Source organism: Rhinoderma darwinii, chromosome 1 (assembly GCF_050947455.1).
Source record: "Rhinoderma darwinii isolate aRhiDar2 chromosome 1, aRhiDar2.hap1, whole genome shotgun sequence".
Classification (NCBI taxonomy): domain Eukaryota; kingdom Metazoa; phylum Chordata; class Amphibia; order Anura; family Rhinodermatidae; genus Rhinoderma; species Rhinoderma darwinii.
In genome coordinates this window covers 320,219,601-320,236,732 of record NC_134687.1, presented here as the reverse complement: position 1 = coordinate 320,236,732, position 17,132 = coordinate 320,219,601, and the positions used below count along the sequence as shown (strand labels likewise).

The 17,132-nt window shown below is 39.9% G+C and overlaps 1 protein-coding gene across 3 annotated transcripts in view; it reads left to right on the top strand.

Moving 5' to 3' along the window:
• Window positions 1–15,956, top strand: part of SNX30 (sorting nexin family member 30) — a 66,851-nt gene extending 50,895 nt beyond the window's left edge. For 2 of the 3 annotated variants that reach the window (XM_075825576.1, XM_075825580.1), the window contains exons 7-9: window positions 9,981–10,067; window positions 12,238–12,390; window positions 15,098–15,956. In XM_075825576.1, coding sequence (XP_075681691.1) covers window positions 9,981–10,067; window positions 12,238–12,390; window positions 15,098–15,157 — 300 coding nt within the window. In that variant the 3' untranslated portion in view covers window positions 15,158–15,956. The remainder of the gene's footprint in view (window positions 1–9,980; window positions 10,068–12,237; window positions 12,391–15,097) is intronic. The other variant, XM_075825577.1, reaches the window with a different exon arrangement.
• Window positions 15,957–17,132: the final 1,176 nt, after the last annotated feature.

Sequence of the window (17,132 nt, the reverse complement as noted above, 5' to 3'; positions counted from 1 at the left end):
CCTGTTCACCCCACAAACTCTGGCAACTATTAGTCATCCCAAAGCCAGGAAAGGATCCCTCTATTTGTTAGAATTTTCGCCCAGTTTCATTGATAAATGTAGATGTTAAACATTGTTCAAAAGCTATTGCTAATATGTTAGCCCCACTCCTTCCACGGGTTATACGTTCTCATAAGGCAGGATTTGTTCTTCGTAGAGCGGCTCGAGACCACACTAATAAGACCATCTTATTGATGTCCTGTGTAAGCAAAATGTTGTTCCCTACGTATTTAGTGTCCATAGATGCAGAGAAGGCTTTTGATCGTGTACATTGGACGTTCTTGCGGTCTGTCCATCAGTTGGGAATTGGCCCCATAATGCTAGAACGGATCCTTTCTCTTTATCAGAAGCCTACGGGAAGGGTTAATGGTGTGCTCTCGCCCTCCTTACCGATACTGAATGGTGCTAGACAGGGTTGTCCCATATCCCCGTTGCTTTAGGTCATTACAATGAAACATTTAGAGTCCGCTACACGTAATTCTCCAGATATCTCTGGGATTAGGATGGGATAGGCTCACCATAAACTGTCTCTGTACGATGACGACCTCTTACTGTTTGTTACAAACCCTACTATTTATTTTCCAGTCCTCATACGTGGGTTCGAGAGGTTTGGCCAAGTAAGCAATTTTAAAGTGAATTATATGAAAACGGAAGCCCTAAACATCTCTCCACCTATTTCTCTGCTGAATTGCCTAAAAACGTCCTCATTTAAATGGCAGTCGCGCTCGATTAAATATTTAGGGGTCCAGATTCCGGGGGTTTTAGATTCTCTTAATTTTTCTCCACTTCTCCAACCTACTCTCAAAGACAATCCTATGACCAAATTCCTCGCCTGGTTTGGCTGTATGAACGTCATCAAAATTGATATTGTATCACGCTTCCTATTTTTATTTCAGACGGACCCTATTCTTGTTCTGGGGACGTTCAATAAGCGTATTCAAGGTGCCTTTAATAGATTTGTTTGGGGCACTCTGAGGCCACGCCTAAATAGGAAAGCTTTGTCTCGCCTAAAGTTAAAAGGGGGTGCTGGAGTTCCTGATCTCTTCTTATACCACCAAGCCACTATTCTCATGCGAGTTGTGGACTAGTTTAATGGTAGTTCTAACAAACAATGGGTTTTGATTGAACGGACCATTGCTGCAATTTTCCTCATGTCTTTGCCATGGATTCTGCCTGATTTATAGACCGGCCCTTTCTACTTTCCCAGTACTTACCCAACGTTTCCTCACTCTCTGGGATAGGCCCTTTCAGACTAAACGTCTATCGCATAGACCCAGACTTTTAAGTCCCCTCTTTAATAATCCAGAATAATCGGCTGACACTCTGTTATGCCAGGTTCTGTCAGATAATGAACGGCTACCCTCTTTTTCTGAGCTGCGTGGGACCTGTCCTGGGAAGACTCTCTCTTTTTCTTGGTTTGAATATGCTCAACTTTCCACATTTTTCCGCTCTGCCTTACCTGGAGGGCTTCAATTGCTCACAAATACCACGTTTGAATTCATATTACTCCAATCGTCCGTACCTAGCCGAGTCATATCCACAATGTATTCCCTCCTATTGGAAGTCTCGGCAGAGCAGCCTCCTGCATACGTTGGCACCTGGGAAAGTGAACTTGGGGTTAGTCTGTCAACGGCATGGAGTCCGGAACGATGCTGTATATTTGGTGGTCATGTCCAGTTTTACAGTCCTTCTGGAAGGCTATATTTGATATTTATGCCTTGGTTGAGAGATCTCCCATGGTACCCACTCCATAGATTGCTCTTTTATCTCTGATCCCTGGCCCCTTACCTGTGATAAAAAGGGGACGACTTCGACACTTCCTGACTGTGGCTTGAACGGTCATCCCCAGACATTGGAAGTCTACTGAGGCCCCCACGATCAAAGAATGGGTGGTTGAGATGGACCTTCTTCATAGACTGGAATCTTTGATGGAAGATAAGAGAACACTCCGCTCAAACTATGCTTCTTTGGCAAGCATGGTCCTCCTTTAAATTGGTTCCACACTTTGCTACCCAATTGGGCTGAAATTAATCATGTCGGTTTTCTGACATGCGCACTGTTCTTTGGGTTGAGACTTCCATCTGGAATCGGGTTGGCTTTTCTCCTTTCTCATTTCCTGTATACTTTCATTCTGCCATACCCCCTCACATGTGTTTTTTTTTTTTCCTTCTCTTTCATTTTAATTTCCTTCTATTTTATCATATTTTTCTTTCTCTTACATTCCTATTCCATTCTTTTTCTTTGTACATATTTTTTGATACTTTACGCATTTTTGCCCCGTGCTGAATTTATAATGTGCCATTTATGTGTGCGGATTTCGAGGGCTGCATTGTATCTGCTAATTTTTTTATTTTTTTTTAATACTTGTACTTGTTTTGCTATTGTCATTGCTTTATATATCTTGATTTGTGCACATTTTGTTTTTATCTTTTATATTTGAAAACTTGCAAATAAAAATCTGATAATGAAAAAAAAAAAGCTCAATACACGCATTCTGCATTGGCGCAGCCGTAATAACCTGCACAACAAATTTTTTTGCGTCCTTTATGAGGTGTACGCTATAAAAATATTAAAATAAACTTTTCATACTGGAACTCATGTGATTTATCTGCATTTTCTGAAATATAAACGAGAGTTGATATTATATATGCGGATGTTTTATACATATGATAAACGTATTATCAACCTGTCTAAATGTAATTTGAGCTAAGAAAATGTAATGTTCAAAATCTGTACATTTCTTTACAAAAAATTCAATAAATCATTGAAACGAAAATAAACTTTTCACTTATTAACGTAAGGAGCGAGGTGTGTGAATTTAACCTCTATGTGCCTCATATTAAGGCCTGATTTACACGAGCGTGTGCGTTTTGCGCACGCAAAAAACGCTGCGTTTTGCGTGCGCAAAAGGCACTAAACCGCTGCGTGTGTATCATGCGCGGCTTCGTGATTTTCGCGTAGCCGCCATCATTATGACACTCCGTTTGGATGTTTGTAAACCGAAAAGCACGTGGTGCTTTTCTGTTTACATTCAGAGTTTGACAGCTGTTGCGCGAATCACGCAGTTCGCACGGAAGTGCTTCCGTGCGGCATGCGTGGTTTTCACGCACCCATTGACTTCAATGGGTGCGTGATGCGCGAACAGCGCACAAAGAAAGGTCATGTTGTGCGTTTTACGCAACGCGCTGCGCAAAATTCACGCACTGTCTGAACTGCCCCATAGACTAATATAGGTGCGTACGACACGTGTGAAAAGCACGTGCGTATATTACGCTCGTGTAAATGATGCCTAATAGTAATTAACCCCATCATGTACCTTACACATTAACCCATTGTTGTCCATTATGAGAAACATGATGGGGTTAATTACTATTAATGTGAGTCATATTCATAATTCATCACACCACGTGCCTCACATCAGAAAGTGGAATAACTTTTTTTTTTTTTTTTTTTTAATTACTGTTGGCAAAGTAGCGTTTTTGTATCAAATCGCAATACTGCACAAAGTATCGGTATCGAAGTCCAAATTCTGGTATCGGGACAACCCTACATAGAAATACACTGGAGACTGCAGTGTGCGGAAAGCAGTTCTATGTCACTGATATATCACTTGCTGCACTTAGGCCGCAGAGCAAGTGCAGTGTGATGAGACTTCGCCCCCTCTGCAAAGTAAGAAGCATCATGGGAAATGTAGGCTGCATTAGGGGAACCATATCAGAGCTGAAGAAGTAACTAAGATGACAGACCACCCATAAATGACACATTAAAACAGGTATACACAGAGCCTCTACTTTATTCTTTAACCCCTTAATGACCTGGCCTGAAAAGGCCTTAAAAATGTCTTCGTTTTTGCCTTTCTGCAGCCATAACGATTTTATTTTTTCATTGACGTGGCTCTATGAGGTCTTCTTTTATGCAGTGAAATTGTAAAAAATTTTCCTGCGTGACTTGGGGGTAGAAAAAATGTGCTGTGTGTTTATATAATATAATTTTTGCCATTCACGTTTCATGCTAAATAACAATGTATTCGCATACTCCTGTATGCTAATACATTACAGGGTGTCACTATGACACAGGCTGTTGTTAGGGCAACAAACAGCCCTGGGGTCCTTTCTAGGTCTCAAATGGTTCCTCCCGTCTCCGATCGCATTACCGCATTTCTGGTTCAGAAGCCTCCTGAATACAACTGGGATCGAATAATACTCTAAGTTCAAGAGCTGTTAGTTACAGCTCCTGCTTAGAGGATGAGTGTTCAGAAGCCTCTACTACAGCGATGCCAAAAGACATCGCTGTAGATCAGGGACCTTCACTACCGTCCAAAAACATTGGGCATTATATAGGAAAAAAATTATTTGTTGGTGTGCTTCTTTAAATGTAGTCTAAACTAGGGTTGTCACGATGCCGGAGTTTGGACTTCGATACCGATACTTTGTGTATTATTGCGATTCTCGATACGAAAAACGATACTTTTCCAACAATAATAAAAAAAAATTCATCCATTTTCTGATGTGAGACACGTGGTGTGATGAATTTTGAACCTCCAAGTGCCTCACATTAAAAGTAATTAACCCCATCATATTTCTCGGCAATAATCAGCAGGTACATGATGGGGTTAATTAGTATTAATGTGAGGCACATGGAGGTTTAAAATTCATAACACCACGTGCCTCACATTAATAAGTGAGACGTTTTTTGTGTTTTTTTTTTACAGCATGCACTTAATAAATTACGCTTAAATTTGTTGTGCAGGTTATTACGGTCACGACTACCGAATGGTTGTATATTTTATGTATTGAGACTTGTATTGAGACTTTTGTTTTAATGTTTATTGTAAATGTGTGTTTTTTGACATTTTTAATTTTAATATTCATTTTTTTTTTTTTTTTAACTTTAAAATGTACTGGCATATGTCTATATGCCAGTACGTTAGCCTGTGTATGGATAGTACACAGGCAGTTAGGACATCCGTATGCCCTAACAGGAAATCTGGTTAGACAGCCCTGCGGTCCTTCAATGGACCCTGGGCTGTCTGCCCATATATGGTATGCGTCACAGGGATTCCCTGTGACGCGATCCAAGGGGCATTCCCCTTCTCATTTTCCCCTTGAGTGCTGCAGTCCGCTTTGATCGCAGCATTCAAGGGAATAGCGCCAGATATCAGAGGTTTCTCTGATCTCCACCATTAGAGCAGGGCTGCGGCTGTGCAATATAGCCATTGCCCTGCTCCTGACAAGTGTCCACGCACGGTCAGCATGAGGTGCTGCACTGATGAGCGGTGACGGCAAAACTGCAGACAGAACATGGGGGTGTCTTGCAATGCACCCTCCATGTTTTCTGTCTGCCGTGCCAGCGCTCATTAATGCAGCGCCGGCCGCATCAAATCATGCTGACCGCGCACGCGCACTTTTCAGGAGCGGGGCAATGGCTATATTACACACCCGCAGCCCTTCTCTGGCTACATTCATGTGTTACAATACTAAGCATGGTGGCAGCACAGCTTAGTATCGAAATACATGAATTAATGGTATTGAACAGTTTGTTGGTGTACGGAATCGAAATTGTATTGATATTTCAATGCATCGTGCAACCCTAGTGTAAACTCATAAATTCTTTTTAAGTAGCTTGATCACATGTAGATTTTACACTTTGTTACATGAAATCTGTAAGAATTTTACAACAGAAGACCAGGTTTTGCACTGGTGTATGAGTGCATGGCAGGGCTCAGAAGAGAAGGATCGCCTTTTTGGCTTTTGGAGTGCAGATCTTGCTGAATTGGTTTCTGGTGCCATGTCTCATTTGAAGAGCCCCTGTGCTTCTAGTACAGTAAAAAACCTTCCCAGAAGAGATGGGGGCTCAGAAGGGAAAGAGCACCATGTAACATTGAGGCCTCCTTTGTGATCATGGCACAATGCAGTAAATATCACCAGTATCAAAATATTAGAAACCACATGCATGGATCATATGTCCTAGGGGGAGCTACACTGGCGGATTCACTTGTTGAGAAGGATCTGGGTGTACTTGTAAATCATAAACTAAATAACAGCATGCAGTGTCAATCAGCTGCTTCAAAGGCCAGCAAAATATTGTCGTGTATCAAAAGAGGCATGGACTCGCGGGACAGGGATGTAATATTACCACTTTACAAAGCATTAGTGAGGCCTCATCTAGAATATAGATAAATAGACTCCAAGCATATATTGGTTACAGGCTAGGTAAAGTTTAAAAGGCCAACTTCCCCCATAATGTATCGGATAGACTGCTCCGTAATATAGAACCATACCGAAGAAAGAATAGAGCATATAGTCGGAGTATATAAGAATATATCAATTTTATTATTACAAAATAACATACATTTAAAAACACATTATTCGAAGACTTTAGTACTAGTACTATGGTACGTCATTCAGCACAGGAAGATATTATGTAACACAGACGAAATGGTGTATGCCGCAAAATTGTATATACTACCCACAGAAGTGATTATACTACATTACATCCATGTGGATTGTATACTGATCATCCGCAGTGTCCTCTCAGTTATATAAGCATGAAGGATACTATTAAGTCAGGAGAGAGTCACACCGGGCGGATCAGTAATGAAAATAGTGAGCAGTTATAACAGTGCAGTCTTACCCATTTCAAAGGAAAGTAAGGGGTATCGATACACGTCCGTGCTGAGTCACCCACGGACGACTCAGCACGGACGTGTATCGATACCCCTTACTTTCCTTTGAAATGGGTAAGACTGCACTGTTATAACTGCTCACTATTTTCATTACTGATCCTCCCGGTGTGACTCTCTCCTGACTTAATAGTATCCTTCATGCTTATATAACTGAGAGGACACTGCGGATGATCAGTATACAATCCACATGGATCTAATATAGTATAATCACTTCTGTGGGTAGTATATACAATTTTGCGGCATACACCATTTCGTCTGTGTTACATAATATCTTCCTGTGCTGAATGACGTACCATAGTACTAGTACTAGAGTCTTCGAATAATGTGTTTTTAAATGTATGTTATTTTGTAATAATAAAATTGATATATTCTTATATACTCCGACTATATGCTCTATTCTTTCTTCGGTATGGCTCATCTAGAATATGCAGTCCAGTTCTGGGCTCCAGTTCATAGAAAGGATGCCCTGGAGTTGGAAAAAATACAAAGAAGAGCAATGAAGCTAATAAGGGGCATGGAGAATCTAAGTTATTAAAAGAACTAAACCTATTTAGCCTTGAGAAAAGACGACTAAGGGGGGACATGATTAACTTATATAAATGTATGAATGGCACATACAAAAAATATGGTGAAATCCTGTTCCATGTAAAACCCCCTCAAAAAACAAGGGGGCGCTTCCCCCGTCTGGAAAAAGAAAGGTTCAACCTGCAGAGGCGACAAGCCTTCTTTACCGTGAGAACTGTGAATCTATGGAATAGTCACCGCAGGAGCTGGTCGCAGCAGGGACAGTAGATGGCTTTAAAAAAGGCTTAGATAATTTCCTAGAACAAAAAAATATTAGCTCCTATGTGTAGAAATTTTTTACTTCCCCTTTCCCATCCCACTTCCCCTTTCCCATCCCTTGGTTGAACTTGATGGACATGTGTCTTTTTTCAACCGTACAAACTATGTAACAGAGAAGTGGGAAACTGAACCCCTAGATTAATGCCTTGGGGGGGGGGGTGTAGTGAGCATTTTGACACTACAAGTGGTCTTCAAAAATAAATGCAGTGCTGTTTGTGAAGAGTGAAAATGTAAAAAAAAAATCCACAGATACGCCATTTTGGTGCCCAATATGTGCGCAGCTTGTGCAACAGGAGACACCTACTCCACAATTTGTTGTGTTGGTTTTCCCAGGTATGGGATTACCCAACATTCGGTTGTAATTTGGTGTCTGGGCACACAGCAGGGCTCCCCATAGAAGTGGCCCCATTTGGGAATCTACCCTTCAAGGCATTCAGCTAGGGGTGTTGTAAGTAGGCACAACTGGAGAAATTCCCTTTATATTTTTACTCTAGTTTCTTTTAGAATTAGTATTACCCGGTAGGTTTTTTTTTTTGCTTTTTTATTTTGCCTACAGGGCTCATAGGGGAAGGAACACACTGTGGCTTTAAAGGCACAGTTTTTGCTTTGAATGATTTTCAGGCACCATTTTGTGTTTGAATAGGATCTGATTTTTCAGAACTTAAGAAAAATCCCTGCAGAAATTAACCCCTTGTGAAGTGACAGCCCTCGTAGTATTCATCTAGGGCTACAGTGAGAATTTTTAGTTTGTGTCAGGACTGAGGGAAACCTGGAAATTCTGCATTGGAGGGAGAGAGAATGGCACATCCCACTACCGACCTACCTATCCACCATTTCATAAGATCCAGGCCCACAGGAAAAGTCTCAGCAAAAGCAGATTCGCTGAGAAGACTTATATTCCTTCTTCTTTCACCAGCTTTGCAACCAGGGTGAGAGAGACACTCCCTCCAGTACTAGTCCATCATAGTATGGCTTCATAATATTCATCTAGGACTAGTGAGAAATTATTTTTTTTGTTTTTATTTTGGGGGTTTTACTAATATCAAAGTTTAACAGCAATGGGGTCTGTTAAAAAAAATAAAAATAAAATAGTTTTAGTATGGCCATAATGTGAGGCAGAAGGTGTGGATTAAGAATAAATACATTTACCCCCTTCCTGATGTGTGATGTATACTTATGTCATAGCGAGGTAGGGGAAGTATGGGCGTACAACGCGGTTGTCTGCTGTATGTTACAGAAGACACTTCACTATGAGCGGGATCCTGCTTGGGCTCAATCCCGCTTGTTCAACCCCTTAGATGCCACGGTCAATAGCGACTGCGGCATTTAAAGCGTCTGATAGAGGAGCGGCGTGGAAGTACCCCAGGTCTATCAACTTAATACTCCTCCGGCAGGGCTTAATAGAAGACTTTCAGGAACACACTATACTGCAATACATTAGAATTGCATTATATAGTGCAAGCGATCCACCATAAAGGCCATAAAAACGAAGCGCAAAAAAACAATGGAGGAATCGCTGTTTTCTTCCCATTCCACCCACACAGAATTTTCCAGTTTCCTAGTACGTTATATGGTACAATAAATGGTGCCATGAAAAACTACAACTCGTCCTGCAATTATCTAGCCCTCGTACGGCTTTATCAACGGGAAAATAAAAAAGTTATAACTTTAGGAATGTGGGGAGAAAAAAATGAAAATCTGAAAAATGTCTGCGGTGGGAAGGGGTTAAAACTCCATAGAGGTGTGGTAAATTTTGGAAGCATTCTTTAATGCACAGGCCAGGTTTTATGGGGCATGTTTCACACTGGTGTGTTGTGTCCTTCCTGCTCAACAATAACATAGTTTTAATAACTTTCTCCTGGAATTGGAGGAAAGCATTGCTACATCCAGCGTATCTGTACAGGACAAAGGCATTGTATAAGGCTATATGGATGAGATGGACCAACAGCTTCTTCTATCATACCTTTGTTTTGTGCATGGTGCTGTATAGCTTGATTACTTGATCTGAAAGATCAATGCCCCCCATATAATAATTATATTCCTGTATGCACAGAGTTTGGAAACTTGGGTGGTGGATCCCTGCACAGGGACGAGGCTGCTATCGTGGATGGTGGTCGGTATAAGGACGTCCCTTGTATCCCTATATTTTACAAGCAGCGGATCTTCGCTGTAGACAGTCATGCTCTCTCCTACCCTGTGTCTGTCCCAGCAGAGTTTTGGGGAGGCATTTCTGATTTTTCCTAATGGTGCCATAGGCTGTTGTGGATCTGGATGCAAGAACTTTGAGTAAAGGTACTCTGTTATAGAAATTGTCCAGGCACGAATGATATTCTTAGCCAACACACACAAATTTTACCTATTTTCATCTTTGGGAAAACTGAGTTGTCCAATAATTCAATACATGTATTTGTAGAGTGTACTGAAGAAAAGGGATCAAGTACAAGCAGAATATGAAGCCAAACTGGAAGCCACAGCTTTGAAAAGAGAAGAGAAAACAGGAGTGAGTTTCTGTATTTTTCACTAGCTCTTGAATGTCACTTTACAGCAGATTTTGCATGTGTTTTTTTTAAGCTAAAACCAAAATTAGAACCAGGAGATCAGACCTATAAGGCCTTCCCTTATATATTTCTTCTGTTTAGGTTCCGATCCTGGGTTTGGCTTAAAAAATACATGCAAGATCTATATCAAATCTGCATTGTGGGAACAAGGCCTACTACTTGAATTTCTGCAGTGATTTTAGTTTTTTTTTTCTTTGGGCCATATTTTTTGCCAAAAATAAATTATTGGTATCTGTCTGTATTATTATTCTGTTAGGAAATTTCTAATTTAGGGAATTTATTTATGCTTATTCGTAGGATTGCCATATTTATTTATTTTTTTAAAGCAAAAGCATTCTAATGATAAACTGTCAGTGCTACTCCCCTCAGAATCCATTTTTCCGTCTATGGTAGCCTGTGTCCTGTCTTTGGAGCAGTGGATACTGTTATAAAACATCTGTGGGAGCAGAGATCTAGCAAAACTTGTGCAAGTGAAAGGTTGAGAAATTGCCCATAACCTACAATAAGATTCCAATTCTCCTTATTCAAATGCCTGGTAATTCTGGGAATTTGTAAGAAATGTGATAGATGTGTTAGCTGATCTACCAGGCAACCAGGGAAAGGTGCATGCAGAAATTTTGCATGCCCCTTTCTCAGAAGCCCAAGTGCCCCCATAATAGTGATAGCAGGGGCAGTTAGTTATTTATTGCACTTGCCTTCTTCATACATGACTGCTGAAGCTCAACTCTGCCCTGCTCTGTGTTAGGCTGGATTCACACATGGCATAAAAGCAGCATAATTTTGATGTTGAAAAATCAGCTTCAAAAATTTACACCATGTAATCCTATGAGGGGGGGGGGGGGGGATCAGCCAGTCATACATAGTCCTTTTTTACGCAGCTTACCCCTATATGCGTTGCGGATTTTAGATGCAGAGTTTCCTCATAGATTTTGAAGTTCTTTTAACATTTTTGCACTTAAATCCGCAACACAAATCCGCAGCATAATCCGTAAGCTCCACAGCAAAACACGCCACAAAATCTGCATGTGTTTTAAAAATTGTGCAGTGGCACTTTTATTTTTTGCGTCGTGTGTGAATCCAGCCTTGGTATGTATAATAGCTGTCAGAGTTTGAGGCCCACACTGGTTCTGACTCAAAATTCCAGGTTTTGCCAATGAGCCATTTATTAAAAAAGGCAGAAAACCGGTATACTAAAACAAAACCCTAGCGAGGCAGGTTTCCTCATTTGTTGAAGCGAGCAAGAGAACAGTGTGGTGGCTTAACATCAAGCAAGATCTACTGGTCGCCACTCTTAGGTCACGTTCACACGTGGCGGAAATGCTGTAGAATTCTGCTGAGGACAGTCCGCATTAGAATTCTGCATCAGCCGTTTTTTACATTTGTTTCTATACATTTTTAGGAAACTTAGCTCAGACATTGCGGAATATAACTGTGCGGAAATTAGGACGCGGTGCAGAATCTCCCCTCCGCAGAATGCACATTATGTTACGGAGAAGCAGCGGAATTTCACTGCGGATTTCAGCCTTTGCAATGCAAAAACTGAAATCTGTGGCAAGTCCGCTGTGATATCTGCAACGTCTGAATTACCTGTCAAATATGCAAATGTTGCTGCAGATTCGTTGCGTAATTGCCCCAAATCTGCACCAACATTTGCAGAAGTAAAATTCTGCCACGTGTGAACGTGGCCTTATGCGTGTTGTACACGACCAAGTTCGACACGGGCCATTTTTCATGTAATCCGAGTGGCACCCGATAGTTTTCACAGACCCATTCACTTTAGCAGGCGAATCAGGCCCGTGGAAACGGACAGACTTTCAGAGCCATGGAGAGATAGGACATGTCGTGTGCATGATGCTTTAGTTCTACCGGTAGTGTGCAATCTACTGTTTGTTCACCACTGGTCTAAATATGTTTATTTTTAGTGAGTAAAGTAAATTAACATACACTACTGTGACAGTGACCACCCTTTTGCATTTTTGAAAGCATTGTTCCACAACTGCCTAAAACTATTGCACAGAATGTATATACTAATTTTATAAAAAAGTCTTTTAGTCCATCCGTTATATTTTTGGTTATTTGATATTTGTTTTCTTTCCACATTAATGGTTTTAGGTGCCAACTGAGGTAGAGAAGTGCCAGGACAAGGTAGAATGCTTCAATGCTGATTTGAAGGCAGACATGGAGAGGTGGCAAAATAACAAAAGACAAGATTTTCGCCAGCTGCTCATGGGAATGGCGGACAAGAACATGCAGTACTATGAGAAGGTAAAAGAAAACTACATATCTAAATTTCTAACATTCTATGAGATCATTCATCCATTGTACCACCTGATCTTATTTTTGCAGTTCAGCATTTTAAGTCTCTGTTAGCACACATATTTTATATATAATCTTTTAAATGGAGATTAGTTCAACAATATCCAAGATTTTGGACATAATAATGACCAGCAGCTGTTTGGATAAAAGCCTTTTGGTGCATAAAAGCTTATTTATACATTTGTACAAGAATTTTAATCATGTAAACGTCTATCCTATTGTTGTATCGATTTAAAAAAACTAAAAAATTTAATTTCAAACCAACAATCAATTGTCCGTGATATAAATAATCACTTTTAACCCCTTCACGCTCCTGAACCAACTATTCCGTCATGGTAAGCACATCGTTCGCGCTCCATGATGGAATAGTACGTCGCTTCTTAGAGGTTAAACCACCATCGACGCCCCGCTACATGATAGCGGCCTAATAATGGCCTCCGGCTATGCCATCTTCGGAAGCCTAGTGGGTCCTGTCAAAGTAAGGACCCACTATGCTTGTTGTCCGTGAGTAGCTGACAGCTCTAATATGCTGCACTATGCATGTAGTGCAATGTGTTAGAATTGCGATCAGGGCCTCCTGCTTTCAAGTCCCCTAGTGGTACAAAGTAAAAAAAAAAAGTTGTGTAAAAATAAAAAATAAAGTTTTAAACGTAATAAAAAGTAAAAATCCCCCTTTTTCCCTTATCAGTCCTTTATTACTAATAAAAAAATAAACTATACAGAATTGGTATCGCCGCGTACGTAACGGCCTGATCTACAAAAGTATTTCATCATTTATTCCGCGCGGTGAACACCATAAGAGAAAATAATAAACCATACCAGAATCACAATTTTTTTTTTTGGTTACGTCACCTCCCAAAAAATGGAATAAAAAGAGATCAAAAAGTCGCATGTACCTAAAAATACTGATAGAAACGACAGTTCGTTACTCAAAAAACAAGTCCTCACACGACTTTCTTGATTTAAAAAAATAATAATTTTACTCTATTTTTCCAAGTTTTTTATTGTGCAAACGCCATAAAACATAAAAAAAATACTATAAACATAAAGTATCGCGCACGGTGAACGCTGTAAAAAAAACACTAGTAGAATTGCCGTTTTTTAGTCGCCACGCCTCTTAAAAATTGAATAAAAACGGATCAAAAAGTCGCATGCACCCCATGAAAACTGCAATGAATTCCTCAAGGGGTCTGCTTTCTAAAATGGGGTCACTTTTAAGGGGTTTCCCTTGTACTGGTATCTCAGCTCTGCAAATGCGACATGGCGCCCAGAAACCAATCCAACACTATCTAGATGCCAAATAGCGCTCCTGCCTTTCTGAGCCCTGCCGTTTGTCCAACCAGCAGTTTGACCACATATGGGGTATTGCCGTAATCGGGAGAAATTGCTTTACAAATGTTGCTTTTTCTCTTTTATTCCTTGTCGAAATGAAAAATTCCTACCTTTAATCGGAAAAATTTGACTTTCAATTGCCCAGCCTAATTCCACAAAATGCAGCAAAAAACCTGTGGGATCTAAATCCCCCCCCCCCCTATACCCCTCGATAAGTTGCTTGAGGGGTGTTGTTTGCCAAATAGGGTCACTTTTGGGGGGTTTCCACTGTTTTGGCACCACAAGACCTCTTCAAACCGGACATGGTGCCTAAAAAAAAGGAGGCCTCAAAATCCACTAGGTGCTCTTTTGTGTCTGAGGCCTGTGCTTCAGTCCTTTCGCACACTAGGGCCACGTGTGGGATATTTATCAAAACTGAGGAATCTGGGAAATAAGTATTGAGTTGCGTTTCTCTGGTAAAACCTTCTGTTTTACAGAAAAAAAATGGAATAAAAGATTTTCACCTCTTTGCTTTAAATTCATGTGAAACACCTAAAGGGTTAATAAACTTTCTAAATGCTGTTTTGAATACTTTTAGGGGGGTCTAGTTTCTAAAATGGGGTTCTAATATACAGGCCCCTCAAGGCCACTTCTGAACTGAACTGGTACCTAAAAAAAAAAAGGCTTTTGAAATTTTATTCAAAATATGAGAAATTGTTGCTTATGTTCTAAGCCTTGTAAAGTCCTAGAAAAAAAAATGTTCAAAGAATTATGCCAACATATAGTAGACATATGGGAAATGTGAACTGGCAACTATTTTGGGTGGTATAACCCTCTGTCTTACAAGCAGATGCATTTAAATTCAGAAAAATTATATTTTCTTCAAATTTTCTCTAAATTTTGCTATTTTTCACTAATAAACACTGAATATATCGACCAAATTTTACCACTAACATAAAGCCCAATATCTCACGAGAAAACATTCTCTGAATCGCTTGGATAGGTTTAAGCATTCCGACGTTGTTACCACATAAAGGGAAATATGTCAGATTTGAAAAATGGGCTCTGAGCGTTAATCGCCACATACAGAGATGAAAAAAAATGGCAGCCCCCATAGAGAAGTAAAAGTATGAATACAGTAAAAAGTAAAAAATGAGATCACAAATAAATACAATTTTTGTTAATATATTAAAAGCAATATAATAAAGGGAAGGTGTCATGATTTTTTTTTTTTTTAAGGCCAAAACTAGGCTGCGTCCTTGAGGGGTTAAGCTGCATTTACAAGTCACAATATGTTACTCTTGTCCTTTTTATTTTACACTTTTATGTTCATTCTCTCCAATAGTGCCTTACTGCGTGGGAGTCCATTATACCACTGCTGCAAGACAAACCAGAGCCCAAGTGAAAAAGCTGAAAGAAACTGAGGACCGTCTTGCACTAATATTGAATCTACTAATTCTCACACTGTCCAAATCTGTCGTGTGACTAACAAGTTAAAGACGTTCACTTAAACTTATGTTACAATGCAAAAACACTGACTTGCTCCCCCTCATTTTCATGCCCGCCCTCTAATTCTACCATTTAAAATGTATTATAGAGAGATCTCGTGGAATATGTCATTAACAGCTGTTTGAACTGAGCCGAAAAAAGGCCTAAATCAGTCTTCAGAAAAGTGTCCACATCTTCATTCTGAAGTAGCTTTCCATTTTCTTAACACTAAGCTAAAACTATATCAACAGTTGAGAGAACCTGCTGACTGTATTCACCATGACACAGCCGCTTACTTTTTTTCCAGTGTTTCCGGAAAATGAATTGGATTCTATGATTTACCACCTCCCTCTATTTTTGTTTTTTTTTCGAACTGAAAATTTTGTGTACAGTCCACTTTTATTTTTTTTCTTCTTCCTCCAACAAGGAGTCCTAATGTTCGCATGAACTGTATTGGTGGCATGAAGTAGTTCCTCTTCAATGTTTTTTTTATTTCCCCAGAGATCGAAGCTATAAAAACTAAGTGTTTTATCTCTGCACTTGGAGCCAGGTTACAGAGGGAAAATTAAGTTTACAATGGGGCCTTAATTGAAGTGCATCAAAGGGAACAACTGATTGGGTCTTTTTGTTAATGTTTTTGAAGTCTGTGCAAAAAAAGTAAACAAAAAAATGAAATATGTTTGACTTTTTTAAATAATAAAATATCTTTGAAAGTTTTCTTTTTTTTTTTTATATTAGGTTCTCTTTTATTTGATTTTGATATCGGCATTTGACTTGAATTGTATAATAGATAAAGAAAACCAATGTTGTCAGAGGAACCAGCAATATGAACTGTTAACCCCTTCCCACGATTGGGCGTGACTGTACGTCCAAATTCCAAGTTAGTTCCCGCATTCGGGCGTACAGTTACGCCCGGCAGATAAAGCGAGCACAGGAGCTGTGCGCGCTTTATCTTCAGCGGCTGTCAGCTGTTATACACAGCTGACATGCCGCTGCGATGGCTGTTACCGCCGATCGCAGCCATTTAACCCCTTCAATGCGGCTGTCAATGACGTCCGCCGCATTGAAGTGGTTTACAGAGGGAGGGAGCTCCCTCTGTACCCCCCGGGCCTCCCCGCGATGGATCACGGGTGGCGATTCTTGCTATGGCAACCAGGAAGCCGTTACTAGGCTTCCTGGTTGCCAAGGTACGGAAGCCTATTAGGTCCTGCCCGAGGCAGGACCTAATCGGCTAACTGTCAAATGAAAAATGACAGTTACGATGCACTGCACTACATAAGTAGTGCAGTGCATCGTACCGGGGATCAGAAGACCAGATCTTCAAGTCCCCAGGTCAGTGTAAAAGAAAAAGTAAAAAATTTGAAAGAAAAATAAATAAATAAAAGTTAATAAATAAATAATAAAAACAACACTTGCCCTGTTTCCCTGATCAACTCCTTTATTATTAGGAAAAAAATGAAAACTTGAAATAAAAATATACATAATAGGTATCGCCGCGTTCAGGACGGCCTGATGTATAAAAAAATGACATTATTTTTACCGCACGGTGAACACCGTAAAAATTTTTAATAAAAAACAATGACAGTATTTTATTTTTTGGTCATCTTGTCTCAAATTTTTTTTAATAAAATGTGATCAAAAAATTGCAAGTAACGCAAAATGGTACCAATAGAAACGACAGTTCGTCACGCATAAAACAAGCCGTCCCGCAGCGATATCAACTAAAAAATAAAAAAGTTATGGCTGTCAGAAAATGGCGACACTAAAACATGATTTTTTTTAGAAAAGAGTATTTTTATTGTGGGAACGTAGTGAAACGTAAAAAACTATATAAATTTGGTGTCACTGTAATCGTATCGCCCGCAGAATAAAGTTAGCATGTTGTTTATACT